Genomic DNA, 18,268 nt, shown 5'->3' with positions numbered 1-18,268 from the left:
ACCACACAGTGTAGATCAAAAACCAGCTACAAGCTCATCCAACATCCCCTACCTCATAGGGTGGCCAGTCATACATGGAATCAGGAGAGAACATGAAACGTAAGGCTGATCTATTAGCCTCCACTAGCAAAATCTGGGTATAGCACCAGAATATCTTCCAATATTCCTGAATGTATGAAGTAATTACAGAGCTCAAAGTGCCTCATACCATTTGGTCTGAAGTCACTGATAACAGGGGAATCACAGATAGTGTTGGAGAATATGCCCCAGCACTTGTTCACATAATTTACAACTGGAATGTTCACCATTGGGGGATTCATTACCTGCAGCCACCTGCCATAGATATCGCTATCCCAGCCTAATTCTGGCAATTACAATATCACATTGTCTAGTGAATGTTTTATGCTGTCCTTACATATAATTATCGGTTCTGAATTTGTCAGTCCAACTACTTGGACTGGACGGTAGAGCGACGGTCTCGCTCCATGCAGGTCGGCGTTCAATTCCCGACCGTTCAAGTGGTTGGGCACCATTCCTTTTCCCCGTCCCATCCCAAATCCTTAACCAAATGCTATATAGTCGCAATGACTTGGTGCTTTCCGCTGATAATTCCCTCTGAACATGTCATAGCTCGATATACTCATGCTTTCAGTAGCGATTATTGTCAGTAACTGCTTTCCTGTCTTCCCAAATTTCCTGAAATATTGCGGCTTTTACAGCAGAGATTGGAATGCTCCTTTCCAATCCAATTTCAGACTACTTTGAGCCCTGAAATTGCTTCATACACTTCATACATTTGCTTCATACACTTCATATATCGCTAGTTTTTTTTATATGTAACCTTTCATATAGAAGAGGGTAGCAGCACATTGCTGTGTATACCTAAGATTGTTAATACAAAAATGTAATTTGTCTAAATGAAATTATTATTATTATTATTATTATTATTATTATCATGTCAGTTTAAGATTCAGCTGGTAGGGTAGGAGAACATTGCTGTGTGTGTACCTAAGCTTCTTATTAATACTGTACAAAAAAATGGAAATCTACGAGAATTTAAGCCGCCTGACCCTGTCGTGTCCATTGCAGATGCCGGCCCTCAGGCAAATTGAAGTAAACAAACAAATTAGCATTTTTGCATTTCTAACGAATTTCATAGGCCTATTTTATTATATAAAACATCCCTCACAGATTTTAACAACAAATAATGCTTAATAAAGCAATAAAAATAATATCGCAAATATATTTGTTTGTTAAGTGTATAATTTGTAGTTTTATGATATAAATATTCAGAGAACAACATAATGTGGAGAGTTAAGCAGAGCGTCGGACGTCGCCACTACGAGGGTCGGCTGTTATGGGTCTCTGTTATTGACTCTTTAATTAAATACACCGTTATTTTAGCACATTGGAGGGTGAGTATGTGTAACATTAAGGTGCCTGGGGAGGGTGCCAGGGCATGGAGCAGGCGTGTCAAGCTGGGAGAGCCATGATAGTGGGCCACCCACGTGAACTCTTCCCCCTGGACGCCATGTGAGATGGTTTCAAACGGGTGCCAAAACAAACAAACAAAAAAAAGTAGGCCGTGTGGCGTCTTGGCGAACATTTCGAACACTGGCCGGAGTCACAATGGTTGTCAGGTGACCCCTTAGCCTGCCTTAGCTGGGTATGTCAGCTGCTGGACAGTGGTCAGGCTACCTCTGGCACTGTCAGCTGCTGTTCACCAGTAAATGTCTCTGGCACTGTCAGCTGATGGGTATTAATAAAGCTGCCTCTGGCACTGTCAGCAGCTGGACAAGAATCAGATTGCCTCTTGACACCAAATGAGATGAAGTTGTTGTATATGTATCTGCCTTCATTGCTTTGTTTCAGTATTCATTGGAGCAGGTATAACTTAGGCTAAATTATTTTATGTTGAAACTGTGATTTCTTGGAAATTTATGTTTCCAAATCATTGAAAAATTTGTGACTGATATAGAAACCCATTGATATTACACATGACACATGTGAACACAGATCCTCTACTGATACACTATGGTATCTCTAAGAAATGTTATAATTCTTCATATTCTTGAATCAAGTTCTTAGATTTCAAAATAGTATGAATATGCCAGCAAAGCTAAGTAGCCATAAAAGCACTGTAGTAACATTTTATTTTCAATTAGTATTAAGTTTTAGTCATTAATGTTTTTCCTGCCCGAAACGCTTTGAGTAATAGTGGCTTTAGGCATTGTATGTCCTAGCTCTATCTATAAATCTATCAATTTTTGTAAAATCTCTTGTATGTATGTACCTTACATGAATAAACATTTATTTATTTATTTATTTATTTATATTTTATTTATTTAAACGTTCCGGCTCATCGATGCGTACCTAACCATAAGCGTTCTGGGCATCCCAAGGTTCTGCTTAGTGCTCAGTAATGCTTAAAATGTTTATTCTTTTTCTTAGGTAGTGTTTAGGTTATAACTATAAATTTGGTGTCAAAATGTTTGCAAATGAATTTTTTAGAGTATAGATGCAAAACACAATGTATTTTGATAATAGATTATGCCTGATGGAACTGAATAAATGAATGTTTAAGAACATTCATATATTTTCCAATATTCCTTGTTTAATGTTCTACATAAATAGGAATACAAATTTGGAACTGTGCACACATAATTTATCTATCACTGTAAAACAAAACACTTAATAGTATACCTTTTATATTTTTCTGGCAGATAATTTGCAAAGCAGTGTGAAAATATTTGCAAGCAGAGCATTATTTGAGTGAAAGGTAGTTGACCAAGGTGATCTCTTGATGGTCCTCTTGATACTTTGGTTGGTCCTCTGATAATCTAATTCCACGCCATGCCAAAAAATAATGACAAATTAATAAAATTGAATTTTGGAAATTTTCAGAGGGATGATTTTGGGAGCCGGTCGGCCGACCGGACAGCATGCTGGACTTGTGATCCTGTGGTCCCGGGTTCGATCCTGGGCGCCGGCGAGAAACAATGGGCAGAGTTTCTTTCACCCTATGCCCCTGTTACCTAGCAGAAAAATAGGTACCTGGGTGTTAGTCAGCTGTCACGGGCTGCTTCCTGGGAGTGGAGGCCTGGTCGAGGACCGGGCCGCGGGGATACTAAAGCCCCGAAATCATCTCGAGATAACCTCAAGATAACCTCAAGATGATGCATTGTAGCATCATTAGAACACTAAAGCATTAGTAATTTCCCATCGTTGGGGACGGAATATGTTAAGCCTATCAACATCTCCATGGGGTCTATTATTGATGTTCTCCAGGATGTAACCCCTCATCACTTGCCTAACCTTTAGGGTACCTGTTATTTACTAGGTGAACAGAGGCTTCAGGTGAATGGAAACATTGACCAAATGCTTAGTTTTGAGTTAGCAATGTAGGCCACTGTACTATACTCAATAATTTACAAAATAGTTTTGATGCTGTTCACTTTGTCCCAATTTTTAGTTTTAAAATTTCATTAAAAATTGCAGTACATGTACTGTATATTGCTTAATGAAAGTCATTGTAGGTTTCATTCAATCAAATGATTTATTTATTATTTTAAAGATTTCATTCAAGCGAGTACGGTGTGTCCGAGCTTGAATGAACTATACAGGGCATGGCTGATTTGTTTTATAAGGGTGTAACATGCACGATTTTGGGTGACAACACCCAAAGAGGATGGTGTATTTTGATGTTTATTTTATATAGTTTGGTTACAACAGTTAGATGTTAGAAATAGTGTGATGGTGTTGTGATAGGTTGAGACGAGGATGCTTGTTATGTGTTTTTATAGCTTGGTTAAAGCAGTTGAATGTTAGAAATGGTATGATGGTGTCATACCTGGAGAGTTATGTTGTGATAGCTTAAGACGAGGATGCCTTTTATGTGCTGCTGGCTGAGTCAAGACATGTTGGTGATTATGGCGGAAAGCAGAAAGCTTGTGCAATGCCTGGAGCCAAGAGCAGAGAACTTGAGCGAGGTGGGGGGCGGAAAGCGCGTAATGAGAGTGGGAGCAGAGAGCTCGAATGAGGGCAAGTGGAGGGCTCGAATGAGGGCAAGTGGAGGGCTCGAATAAAGCCAGGATTGGCTGTCTGCTCTGTAGCGAGGCTTGTAGAGGTTGGTATGAGAGTTGGAACTAGACTGACGATGCTGTATCATTATAGAATATGTTATGATTTGGGTGGTGATGCAACCTGTTCTAATAGCACATTGCATTTTAAAAATTTTCACCCATGACCAAAAAGTGATGTACATAAAAATGGTAGCTGCTGACAAAATTGACATAATATTTCATTTTCTGTTCGTGGGTCCTCGGGTTTTTTAGGTTCGGGTACTTTAGTACAACAGTTTAGAGATGTTGGGAATGCTCAGGAGAACAGGCTGGATGATGAGTTTCTGGCACTGATAGTTGAACCCCCATGTACAGCTACCATGTGTGAATGGGACGAATGAGTAATACAGTACTGTATGAAAAAGACATACTACATGAAACTTTGGGATAATATTTTGCTGACCATTTGAATTTTGCTTTTCTTCCTTTCAGCTGGAATGTAGGATTCCATGAAGTGTGTAGGATCATCGTCAGTCAAGTTCGTTAACCAACGAAGGTGCTAATCTTAAATGCTGCTTTTAAGAAAACTTGCAAGATTACTAGAAAGGAAGTGAAAATTGTAGGAAAATGCCAAAGAAAATATCTAAAAAAGAAAGTTAAAAATCACGAATGTAATGTTAAAATGGTAAAAAGCAGTGACTGTATGACTAACGGTATCCATCTTGAGATATCTAAATTCATTTGCTTATATGACGGGGAGTCAGTGTGTGGTACAAAAGAGCAGACTAATGGGAAACGTTTCCCAAGAGTAAGTATATATTCTGATGTTTCTTCAGATATTGATAATAGAAATAGTGATGAAATGAAACCCAAAAAAATGCCACTTGGTGAGAGAGGGAAGCATTCAGATAATAGAATGAAAACAAGTGGCTGTGAAAGAACAAATGAAGCAGCAAGTGTTGACTTGCATTCCAAGGAAGGGTTGCAGTTAAGTTGGCATGTATTACCCATTACAAGTTTTGGCTCGAATACAGAGGGATGCTTTGATTATTCGTGCAATTTAGAAACGAAAGACGTAAATGTATATGATGTTTTGCCATGGAAGGAATGTTTTGAAAATATGACGGCTGGCACCATTATACCGCCAAGTCTTAACAATAAGAATGCATTAACATTTCAACGAACTTTCGATGCTGGAATTTTTCTCCGAGAAGCAGAAGGAATGCCACTTTATGTATTTAAAGAAGATTGTCCTAGTTCTGAAGGTAAAATGCCACTTGCCGTGTTCATACAGTTGCCTAACAAGGACTTCATCAAAATTAAATGCAAAAAGAAAAGTTCCAATGTTTACATAGGTACTTCACCTACTGAATCTATGACTTCTGATAGTCAGCAGCAAAATTTGGGACAAATTAACTTCTCCCTTGGAAGCCCAGAATGTTGTAGCACACCAAAACACGATCTTCCAGAGAAAAGTATCTTGACTGTACCTTATTCAAACCCTGCTTGTTACAGATCGCATGATTCAAGTGATGTTGACGTTTGTGAATTGAGTCGAACAGAAAGGCCTTCAGAGTTTGGTAGGTGTTCCAGTTATGTCAGAAACAAAAAAAGATCTTTAATGCGTGATAAACGGGTAGCAGATATCCAAATGGAACGAAAGAAGTACCAGGCTAGTGTTGTCAATACTTTTCCAGAAGTTGTTGATCATATGTTTCAGCCAGTGGTTATTTTAGAAAAAATTAAGGAAAACGATGTGCAAGGGCTGACTTTGTATAATGGATTTGATGATGATTTTGATGATGATAAATCTAAATATCAAGATGATGGAAAAAAATGCTGTTGGAGGAAGAGCAGTAAGGACACACGTCAGTCGGCACGCACAGCTCACATAATGAAGGTACAGAAATGCTCTCTCGGGTCTGGTAATGCACAAACACATGCAGAATTCTCTCCTGAAAATACATGTAATAAGCAAACAAATGTGAATCAGAATGGTGTGTCAGTAATTTGCTGTAGTAATTCACATGAAATTAGAAGGGTACCAGTATTTGATTTTGAGAAAATTAAAACAAAACTTGAAATGTTTTTTGGTGAAGAAAGTGAATGGTTAAGTAAGATCATGTTAAGTGGAAGTGATCCTCAAAATGGCAGACAAGTTAGTCAAAAGAGCAGAATACCTTCTACCAAATCCCTCGATTACATTACTTTTCATATTGCAGACAGATTAAAGTCAGTCAGCAGTAACAGTCCAGTTAACAGTATCTCGGACACTACCAAACCTAGCAGTAAAAAGTCTGTTTCTCAGTCTTTCGGTGGCATGCACAACCACCACCTCATAGGTGAAGACACTCCAGCTCCAACAAGGAAGCATACTCTGTTAAGGGACAGAAGTAATGCGTCACCTCGGAAGACAAAACTGTGTTCTTTTCAGCCCGTGAAAAAGAATAGGTCTCGGAAGAAAAAAGGTACTAGTGGCAGCGATAAAGTACAGCATACATCTCTAGATGTTATTAAGAAGGATGGCTTCACTATTAGGTGAGTGATGCAAAGTTTTTGTTACAACACACAATACTTAGTAGCAGTGCTTGTTTAGTCTGCAGTTGCAGAAGTAAAATGTTTTTTAATAACTAGATTAATCAGTTTGTAATAATAATAATATCATTATTATTACGAACGAGTAATAATAGGAAGAGTAATAATTAATTAATTTTTATTATAATAATAATTGTTGTAATTAATAATTATTACTCTTCCTTCTGTTTGGTCTTGAAGGAAGCCGGCCTTGGGTGAAAGGCGACTGTGATGATCTCTGTCTGGAACCCGTAGGTGCGGAGCTCGGAAGTCCACCTTCTGGGGCTTGTGCGGCCCAGGCTCTATTTCAGGAGGCTGGGGTCGTTCTTGCCCCTTGCTGGGGTGGTTCTTCTCCGGCCCCGACCACGGCTGTCTCCAGGCTTGTAGTCCCTGTGCTTTCTTTTACGAACTTCTAGGTAAACTCCGGAGCTGGAGCCCCCTGGGGCAGTTCGTTGTTGCCTTCAACCTCATTCTGACAGTTCCTGCGACGGCGCTGGAACCAATCATATTGGCGTTTGCCTTTCCATTGGAGACTTTCGGCGCCGTGGAGAGGGGTGGGGGGCGGGGCCTACTGCTTGGGTAACAGTTTCATCCCCATATCAACCCATCCTGGCTTTTATCCCTGGAGAGGCCACTACAGACCAACATCCAGAGAGCAACTCAATAGTCTCCTGAGACTGATGGATGCCTACTAATTGGTGAATCCACAAGCCTAAATACAGTCACTAACTCTATATTCAAACACGTCAGAATGTTTGGCCTTAACACAGTCTAGATTTCTTGTTCAGTACTGTTCTTTTGGCAATTTTACACACTGCATCATTCATGTGCTACTCTAGACCAGGGGTCTCCAAACTTTTCAATACGAGAACCACATTATATACTTAAAAATTTGCTAGTCAAATAAAAAAGAACATAAAGAAAGTAGTCTGTGTCTTTTTTCATTAAGTTTCACATTAAAAACTGTACATCATTTGCTGCATATTAGCTTACTTCTCATATAGTATTAGTATTAACCTAATAAATGTAAGACTCAGTTCACTCAAATTATGCCTAAAATATTGTGCTTAATTATTGTGTTTATAAAATATGCAAATACTCTTCTTACAATACTCAGTAACCCCTGTAATCTGATCCTTTGTATGTCTTATAAATCAAATTTATTTGTATTATTATTATTAATTAACCTTATTGCATTTGTGATTTTACTTGCAGATTGTGGCAGAATTATAATAAGGATGTATTTAATGCAATACGTCATGAATGTACTGTATGCAAGAAAGTTTTTAGAAATGAAAAAACTCTCATCAACCACATCAAACGCAAACACTCAAAATCAGAAAGACAGGCAAGTTTTCTATGGTCATGGCGAGTTCTTAAATTTTCTTTAAACTCTTTGTTTGCCGTGCCATATCGGAGTTTACCCTCAGTAACTCCTGGGTGCATTGACTCTGGTGTTATACAAACGACCACAAAACTATCAAGCCTCTGAACTTGCACAGTCTTACCGAACACCAGAACCAAAATCTGATGTGTGTGTGGAAAAGGTGAGGGGAGCATAGCAATCTGAGATCAACTTGAAAACAGAGTAAAACCGACACAAAATAACTAGGGAATCTAATATATGTGAATTATTCATCCTTTTTCTAATTAGTTATAACTCACTTCTGCCACCATATTATATACTATTGTAATGAAAAAATAATAAGTGTCCTAAATGTAGATTGTAAATGTCCTAAAAAAAATTCACAGCTCCTGTGAATTTTCTCAGTTTATATTGTGTTTAAATAAATGTTATTATTGCTTTTATTATTATTATTATTATTATTATCATTATTATTATTATTATTATTATTATGAATAGAAGTTTTAATTATTGACAATCCTTTATTTTGAATTTTCAGAGAGGAGGTCCACCTGTTAAAGAGTTTTACATCTGTCAACCATGTGGTGCTTCATTGAATTCTAAATTCAGTTTAGAAAAGCATGTTTCCTCAATGAAGCATCTCACTTTATCCAAAACATGTGAGAAAAACTTCATTGCCGCTTGGAAAATATTAGGTAAAATTATATACTGTAAATGTTTCAACTTGCTCTGGCTTTCTGCAATGTTGTACATTACTGTAGCTAACTTGTGTATTATTACAATACAACTTGTTATTTAGTTATCCTGTTATGATAAGAGACTTGAATGGAGGATTCTCAGTAGTTGTTTCCTGAAGCTATCTTGCTGAGATTGTTCCACTAAAAGGCCTCATCAGATGTGGTACTTGTATTTGGCCTACCAGGGACCAGAGCCTGGACCCGGATTCACGAGGCAGTTACGCGAGTACTTATGAACATATACATCTTTCCACAATCTTTGACGTCTTTGGTTATATTTAATTAACAGTTTACAAGCATGAAAACTTTCCAATCAACTGTTATTGTTATAAACAGCCTCCTGGTGCTTTGGAGTTCATTAACTGTTTAATAATTGTAAACAAATCCGCCAGAGATTGAGAAAAGATGGACAGGTTCGTAAGTGCTTGTGTAATTGCTTCGTGAATCTGGCACCTGATCCCTTCCCTCCCTCAGAGGCACAGGGAGCAGGTGACAAGCCACCCTACTGAAAAAAAAGCCTCCGGGAAGTTAGCGAAGCTTTACAGGCAACTGGAAAACTTACCAAAACTGAAGCTTCTAAACAGCTAACCAACTCTGCAGACGATTCACATAGAACAAGGGATTCACTCAAACTAGTTCGAAACTCGTTAGTGAATCCCTTGTTCTCTGCAAAGTGTTTGCAGAGTTGTTTGGCAGTTGTGAAACTTAGTTTCTTATAAACCCTCCAGTTGTCTGTTGAGCTTCACTGACTTTCTGGAGGGTTTTTCTTGGGTGGCAGATTATCACCCCTCTCCCTGCTCCTTGGTGAATGATCTCTGGTCCCCAGTAGGTCAAACAGAACATCCACAACTGATGTGACCTTTTAGTGTGGATCAATCTTAGCAAGATAGCTTCAGGAAGCCACTGGAGCTCTGGTAACACCAGAAAGTGTTACTTCATTACATTCAATGCTGCTATATTTTTCTCGGCCTTCTGTCAGTTTGTGCATCGTTTCCATGAAGCTTGAGAACACTTCTTTTGATTGACTTTCACCTTTAAGAAGTGAATAACCATGTATATAGGGTTGCAATGTGAAGCTTCTGGAAATTGGGCAATGTAAACCCTACCCCACCCCTTATAAGGAGAATTCTTCCACAGTATTTTAGGCTGCAGCAATAATGAGTTGATAAAACTACAGAAAACTGTATTAATATATTCTCAAGTACCAGCTGATGTGCTGGATAGACTTGATTTGAATTACAGGTCTTAAAAGTATTTAGTAGACAATATTTTTTTCGGTTTTATTTTTTTCTTTACTACTTTGAATTTTTCAAGAAAGTTTGTAGACAATTGCTTACAATTTAGGTTGCATATGACTTACTAGCTGTTTAGTTCCAACCACCACCACCACTGCAAAATCCTAAGGGATCTGCAGCGTGGTGGTTGGATTGTCTGTGAACCTTGTAATATTAGCCGATACTCCAGTACATCAGTGTGAGAAATTTTCCTCAGAGTGCCTGAAGTGTATGAGTTACTTTGCTTTCATGGGTGTTGGTGCAGTCGTATGTAGTAACCTGGGGGGGGCCATTCATGTGTAGTGTTGCCTGGCAGCCCCTATGACAGAAGATAGCACTTGGGAAGGCTTTTGAATTATATTTAAGTGCATTTTGGGTTGAAATTATTGTTATTCAGAGTCTTCTAGGTTTTAGCACTTAAGGTTTTAAAAGGTTTTTATGGCCTCCATTGCAGCATGTAGATGTGTCATTATTGCACTCGAACCCAACCAGAGGAATCAGTAGGGTCTATAGCCTTAGGGGCAATCAAGTGTAGGCCTACTAATAAGTGCTTTCATGTAAACAGTGTGATTATTCAGTACCTGATTTTTGTTTTGTTCATTTGTTATTTTTATAAGTGTCAGATATGATGATAATTTTCATTACTCTCTCTAATTCTAGGTTTTACTGTAATACCTAATGAAAATGAAAAGGGCAAATTGGAGCTGGTGGAGATTCTGGATGAAGAGATAGAAGATGAAGTAAACACTGGAGAAGAAGGTGCCAAGGATCAGGCTGGTGTTTCTCTCTATGAGACGTTGAACAAGACCACAAGTCATGTGAAAACCTACATATACAACACTTCATTGTTATCCCAGTTTAAAGAGGTAACCTTTTTTCTTCTTGGGAGGAGTGTGATGCATAACTAATGCCTTTTTGTTAATGAATGATCTGTAAAGGAAAGACCAAATAAGAAAGTGATTAAAAAACAATATATATATTTTTTTTTTAATTCCTATTGCGTGAAGACAGGATGCCTGTACAGTACTTTAGGTATGTATGAGGTTCCTTTAGGATTGAACTATTGACCTTTTTCCAAGATGCAACCCACAACAGATGCCTAACTCCCGAGTACCTATTTTAACCCATCCTCTCAACTAGTACATCTCATTTTGTACATTATGGTTCCCAAAGTACTACAAAAAGTAGCAGTTTACAAAAATCCACGTTTTGTGTGTTGGTTAGGTTAGGTTGGTGTCTTAGGTTCATGCATTTCTTGATAGGTTAGTACTTTGTACTTTGTATGTTGTGGCAAATCAGAACAGGCTGCCTATTTACTGCTAGGTGAACAGGAGCATCAGGTGAAAGGGAGTTATCGGGAAAGTGCCAAGTCATTACAACCTTATAGTACTTGGAAGGGGTCAGGATAAGGATCTGGGATGGGACGGGGGGAAAGGAATGGTACAGTCGGGGATTGAACGCCGGCCTGCATGAATTGAGATCATCCAGCCCAAATGGTTGGGCGGCATCGGTGAAAGGAGATGTGTCCAACCATTTCAGTCGAGAATGTAGACCACAATACTACAGGACCTATTATAAGAATAAAGGTTCTTTAAGAGCAGAGGGCAGCGTCATGAAAGATGAGAAGGGCTCGGGGGAGAGGCAGATCAGGTGGGAAAGAGTAGCACACAAAGTGAAGAGGTTCCATTTAGGACTGTATTATCAGATCTTTATTTAATGTCCCTTCAATAAACAAGCCTTGAGCTTGTGAGGGGCACCTTTCTGGACATGCTCTGCTACTGGTGCCATAGGTTATACATTATATGCTGCATGCCTTTTATAACGTCTGAGAACCCACAATCAGGAAAACAATACAATATATGGCACCGGCACTACTGTAGCAAATGGTAAGGTTGCTGGTATCCGGCCACATGTTTAGTTTGTGTTCAAAATCAATTTTAAAATACAAATACGAGTAATTCATTTATAGAAAAACCTATGGCATGTATAGTAAGAGGAGATGTATTTGTTATATCATGGTACCACAATCTAGTCTGTGTGCAATGCATATCAAGATTTTGACTGACATACAATGCACTTTTAATTCAACAGAACATAATCCTTAGGAATGATAGTTGCAGTGGAAATTTTGGTGTCTGGTAAAAAAATTCTGGCAAACCTTGGTTCCATTCAACTTAAGACGTAACCGTTGATATGGTTTGTACATAAGTTTGTATGGTTGGTATGTACACCAGACAATGACGAATCTCGCAGAGGCACAGTTGGTAATGGGGGTGGTGGTGATAAGCTGTGGCCGGTATTATGGCTTAGTTGTACCACCGTTTGCTGGACAGTGCATCCTAACCATGGTCCTCAATCCCACTAAAGAATTTGTCACCAGTCTCATTCGCTTCGTCAATAATTATCACTCCCTCAGGCAGTGATGTGATATTGTCCTCACTAATGTCATGATCATCACTAGAATCACTAAATAATCCTGCGACATATTCATTGCTAAAACTTTTAGACTCCTGACATGAGGTAAATGGACTAGAAACCTAGTAACCCAGATGTTAAATCATCCACTGATGCAAGTCATGCCATGAACCAAGACGATTTTTTATATCTAGGGATTCAGGTCCCAGCACAATGGTTAATTGTGTATCGACAAAAATAGTAAATCAGGTAAATGATCCCTTATATAAAGCATCTTTAGAACTGTGAATTTACTTATAAGCACCAATCTTCTTTACTCCCAAAGTTCTAGTAAAGTGATACAAGTTCACGAATAAGCATTGGCACACGTGTCAGCAGCAAGCAGGTTCTGTTGGTTGTTTATGCCCTCCTTTGGTGCTCAAGTTGTTGCTGTGTCAGCCCTCTGTTGGGGTTTTGTCTCTGGCTCTACTAGTATCAGGGCTACTACGAGGGGCCTCGTAGCCTGGTGGATAGAGCGCAGGACTCGTAATTCTGTGGCGCGGGTTCGATTCCCGCACGAGGCAGAAACAAATGGGCAAAGTTTCTTTCACCCTGAATGCCCCTGTTACCTAGCAGTAAATAGGTACCTGGGAGTTAGTCAGCTGTCACGGGCTGCTTCCTAGGGGTGGAGGCCTGGTCGAGGACCGGGCCGCGGGGACACTAAAGCCCCGAAATCATCTCAAGATAACCTCAAGAATCAATCAGAGTCAGTGGCCTCCTCACTTGCAGCCTCCTGCCTTTTGGGTGCTGGTGTTTATGGAGGCCTTACTGGTGCTTAAGTTTATCTCTCTCCTGTCTGGACATTGCATTGCGTTCTCCCATATTGTGCCTTGAATCACACAGCATTTCCAATAAGTGCATTTTACTTATGGGACAATTAATTGGTATCAAGAGTTAGAAGAAATTAGTATTTTTCAGTAATCAGTATTGGAATTGAGAGAAATTTATCGTGATTTCCAGTTGTTAAAATGATTCTTTTAACATTTAATAACAAAAGAAATTTTTCATTTCAATTAATAATTAAAATTGTTCAAATAATGATCATGAACCGTCAAGTATTATACTCACCAAAAAGAAACAGAATGCAAGCAGAAACAAGGGAGATGCTAATGTTTTATACAGTACTGTATTGCAATTCAAGAGTCTCGGGTTTCAAATATGAATAATTTTTTTTCTACTGTATTCACCTAAACTTGCATTATGTAGGTTGAATGTTTTTTTATATATAAATTTAACTACTATTGCAATGTAATTTTATTTGAAAAAAAAAATAATTTTACTGTATTGTAAAATGTATATATAACATGTACACCTGTGATGGGTACTGGAATGTTTTCAGTGTTTCATATTTTCTTGTGTTTTGTAGATTAAGGATCACTTTTTGAGTAAAAAGTAATTAACTCTGCTTTAATTGAGCTAGTGTTGCAGTATTAACTTTATTTGAAATAAGATTACAAATTTTATTTTATTGTATAGTACACAGTTAAAGCGTGTATGTTCACATGTATAATAGAATATTTTCACTTTCAGGGTTCTTCCAGAAGATTAAGCTGCATTTACCAATTGTTTTCTTTTCTTAAATCAATCTATTGCATTATTAATACATTTACCATGCTCATACTGTAAATCATTAATTTTCCCAAACTAAAATATGAACATTTTCAGAAAAATTAGGTATCCAACTACCATATATTTTTTTAAAGCATTGGTATCAGAATCGTTCAAAATTTTACTATCATCCCATCACTAGTGCATTTTTTCCTCTCTTGGTGGAGACTAATTTATGTTTCCCTTTTTTCCCGGTTCAGTTCCTGTCTCCCGTGTTATTTGGATTGAGACACTTCACAGACCACTTTCTTCTACGAGCTCCTAAGAAACTGGTTTTGTCCTAGTTTCCAACCCGTCTCGAACGTTCTCCAGACCATTTTTCTTCCCAGGCTCAGTTTCTTCCCAAGGATCACCATTGCATCTAGCCTCGATAGCAACCTTATGTCTTGTCTCCTGTGTTGTAGTCAGGTGGCAGACTTGTTGGTGATGCATTAGTTTCTATCTTTGTGGCAGTACTGTTTTGTTGCTAGTCAGTCCTTCCACCTATTCCTGTCTTCAACATCCATCATTTGTGTAAGTTTTCACGGGTACTAGTACTGTATTCTCTTTTATAATCTTGGCTCTCTTTTATTCAATCATTGCTGCTATACTGTTGCCTGATCTCACTTACCCTTGACAGGGCATCTCTCTCTGAATTTTGGGGAGGGGTGATGTTTATTTGTGTCTGTGTCTTTCTCTGCTTTGGTCGGGCATTCTTTGCTCATATTTTTTGAGATCGTGCTGTAGTGGTTGGAGTTCTGTTGCCTGTTGTTCACATCCCTTGTTCATAGACTTACCTCTCCCAGGCTCTCTACATGATGGTTTTGGTCTAGCCAACTATTTTTCACTCATCTGGGGGTTGTGTGGTTGTTTGCTGATGGCTTAAAGTTTCATATACAGCTGCTATTTGACGTTGGGGGGGTCTTTTGGCAGTCCTTCCGACGGCCTCTCGTTCCTTATGTCTTGTCCTTTTGTCTTGTCATGCTTTTAGGCACTGGGTGTGTGGTTTCAGATTGAGAGGGCAGGCTGGCTGAAACCTCAGATGAATTGGGCCCCCCCTTCACCTCATAGAGTAAACCAAGTCCTGATCCTGGCTCCTAATAGATGACAGATGAGATTTGGAGGGGAGATGTGTTTAGACAAGCTCTGGTGGTGCCAGAGTTACAATCAGAGAGGCATTTCATTAAATTCAATGACTAAATTTTTTTCTATTTTAGATTTTGGGGGCGGAAACAGAACCAGAAGTGAATTCTGGTATCAAAATTCAAGAATTCCTACAAATTTGTAAAGGAAAGAGTTTACCATGGTTTTCACATCAGCCTACTACTTCAGAAACAAAGGAACATTTAGAATCATTTTTTTCTGAGAGATCAAGCCAAGAAGAATTACTTCCTCCTAAAACGACTTTACCAATCAACAAAGATAGATATTCCTCAAATGACCTTCAAGAATGTACAAGTAGTAAAGAGATTCCTTCTTTAAATAAAGGTACTGCTGTTAAATGGGAAAAATATGACAAAAATGCAGCATCAAATGATAATGAATGGGTAGAAGAAGTAGTAACTGATCCCAATAGCAAATCCTGCCAGCTTATGAATTTAACAGGGTCTTATTTGAAAAAGAAACAAAAAAAATGCCCAGGCAAGGTGGTGGTTTGTAAGAGACTATATCGTACATACCAAAATAAGACAAATCAAACTGTTGGTAATTGTGATGCAAATGAAAACAGCTTAAAATCAAATGATTTTAAGATGATTTTTTCCCCCAAATATAATTATCAAGTACCTCACAGCCCATATTACCCACATCCTCTTATTGACGATCCTAAAGAGTTGTATGATTCGAGTTTGACTCAACAGGATTTCCCAAGTCAGACAAAATTGAATGATAATGATTTGAACTTGGATGTACCTCATATGTTGTATGAAAAACATAAATATCAAAGGTACAAGGATTTAGATAAACCTATCGAGTTTTATCATTTTGATTTTGACATGAATGGAAATTTTATTACAACCACTGAAAATATAGGCAAATGCAATGAAGGTGCTAATAATTCACCAAGCGTGGGAGATAGTGTACTGGGAGAGAAGAGTAGAGATTCATATACAGACCTTTTGAACTCGACATCAACCATGAGTGCTGACCACACACTCTATATGAAGCATGACACTGTTTTCCCACTGTTTACCTGCGAACTTCGTTCTGGTGCTGGGACAAGTAACACGCCCCTGCAGCCCACCTCTAGCCTAAACACTCCAGTTCAATCACCAGTACACAAAGGGCAAAGTTCAATCACCAGTGCATTAAATAACCTCAGCAGCTTAATTGTAAGTTCTGCTTCTAAGGAATATGATCAAGACTTTGAGGACTTGTGGAACATGGATAGTATGGAGGAAAGAGTTTTGGAAGACCAGAGACAAGATGATGTGCTTAATAACAATTTTACAAATGTTTGACCATGTAAGTTGGTTTAGTTAGAGAAATTCATGTTTATTCCTTAAGCTCACCAAATCCTAAAATTTTAATTTTAGTTTGGGGGGTTTGGCTACTTTCTGAGGATGCCTCTCATACTTTAGAGTACAATATAAACCAATGATAAGTTTATTTTATATTACACGGTAATTATATTTCCTGGCATGAATTTTAGTTTCTAAGTTGTGTGAGAATAATAATAATAATTATAATAATAATATATATTAGAGGGATCGTATGCCATATGATGATAGTACTGTACTGTACATTCATTTGTATTCAATGCCAACACATACACACTGCATTGATTTTTTGGTACTATGTCATCCAGTCTTCACTTACACAACTTTCTCTCTTCTTGCTCTATCTTATTTTTAATGTTATTTTGTTTTCTTCATTTTCTGTCACACTAATTTTGTTCCCTTTTCTCTTCTCCTCTCCCTATTTTATCAAATATAAGGTTAAATAGTTTCTAAGCCACACAAAAGGGGCAAGTACTGTACCTTACTTTAGCTGAAGTGAAGATTAATGAGATTAAAACTCAATTTGCTAACTAGTCACTATAAATTAATTTAGTTTAAATAAGGGGGGGAAAAAAATGATCCAAACTGAACTTAAATTAGAACCCTGTAAATTGGTCCATTAAACATTATTCTATAAAAGTAAATGCAGTTTGGTGGAAATAATTCCTGCCATACAGAATTCACCTGAAATTTTACTTCCTGTGTGAATATGGTGTAATTTCTGCTTGAAATCATTATATTTATTTAATGAAATGGTATTTTTTTATTTTTTTTTATTAAACAAACTTTTTGAAATAACAGATGTTCAAATAATATTTTAGTGTGTAGATGCTTACACGTCCACTTTGCATTGTGCCTATAATTGGTTGTTGGCATATGTACATGTTAAATCTCACTAAACATTTTGTAACATTTTAGCATGAGGCAGCTGTTTCTGAGGAATTATACACAGCTTGTAACTTGAAAGTAAGTTTGAATTTCAACTATACCGTCTTCCAGGCTTGGTGCCCACGTTTGATCATTGCATTCACTCTACATTATTGTTTATATGCATTATAGTTGAATACCAGTAAACAGAACAAATAGATTTTTTTTTTAGTAAAAACTAAAAATGTAAATTTTTGTTATATTTTATTGATACTTTTAGAAAACATTTTATTTACAAACATTTGGATACCTTAACTTTTCATTATACAGTAATTGTTTATTGTTTCCTAGGCATTGTGTAATTAAATGTAGCATAGTAATTAATATTTTTAATTTCTCCAATTAATTATTTTTTTTTTTTATATAAAAGGAGGGGTGGGTTGTGGTTAATTTCCCCCATTGTCACTACCTTGGTGTGGTGGTGGGGCTTGTGTGCTTTGTTCAATCCCAAAAGGCTTTGTTGGTAGACGAATCGGAGAACTTGATAGACTTGTGACTAAAGTTATCCGCTCCTTTATACCCCCCATGTGCTTGTTGTATATAAAGATGCTTAAACTCTGTTTCCCTTTATATATGAGGAGTTTAGCAATTGGGAACATCGTACTTCTTTGAATAGAGATGGGGTAAATCAGGTGGTTCACTGTGGCTTGACTAACTGATGGTATAAGTGGAGTGGGAGGAGAGACTATCCAGGGCACTGCCAGGTATTCCTCTAGTTCTATATAACCTAATCAGTTCTAGCACCCAGCTCTAGGCTTTAAATCCCACCATAAAATACAGCCTATGCAAC

General features: G+C 37.8%; 1 protein-coding gene across 2 annotated transcripts; it reads left to right on the top strand.

The window, feature by feature from the left end:
• The first annotated feature begins 1,308 nt into the window (after nucleotides 1-1,308).
• LOC123766704 (uncharacterized) lies at nucleotides 1,309-17,798 on the top strand. 2 transcript variants are annotated; one of them, XM_045755980.2, is made up of 6 exons: nucleotides 1,309-1,415; nucleotides 4,554-6,599; nucleotides 7,851-7,983; nucleotides 8,540-8,696; nucleotides 10,673-10,878; nucleotides 15,271-17,798. In XM_045755980.2, exons 2-6 carry the CDS (start codon nucleotides 4,744-4,746, stop codon nucleotides 16,510-16,512), a joined length of 3,594 nt encoding a protein of 1,197 aa, XP_045611936.2. In that variant the 5' UTR covers nucleotides 1,309-1,415; nucleotides 4,554-4,743; the 3' UTR covers nucleotides 16,513-17,798. The 2 variants fall into 2 exon arrangements, with proteins under 2 accessions (XP_045611936.2, XP_069163797.1); XM_069307696.1 differs by lacking the exon at nucleotides 1,309-1,415 and adding an exon at nucleotides 1,773-1,887.
• Nucleotides 17,799-18,268: the final 470 nt, after the last annotated feature.

This window comes from Procambarus clarkii, chromosome 60 (genome assembly GCF_040958095.1).
Source record: "Procambarus clarkii isolate CNS0578487 chromosome 60, FALCON_Pclarkii_2.0, whole genome shotgun sequence".
Classification (NCBI taxonomy): Eukaryota; Metazoa; Arthropoda; class Malacostraca; order Decapoda; family Cambaridae; genus Procambarus; species Procambarus clarkii.
Note: the sequence above shows the minus strand (reverse complement) of the source record. Positions and strands in the feature narration are given on the sequence as shown.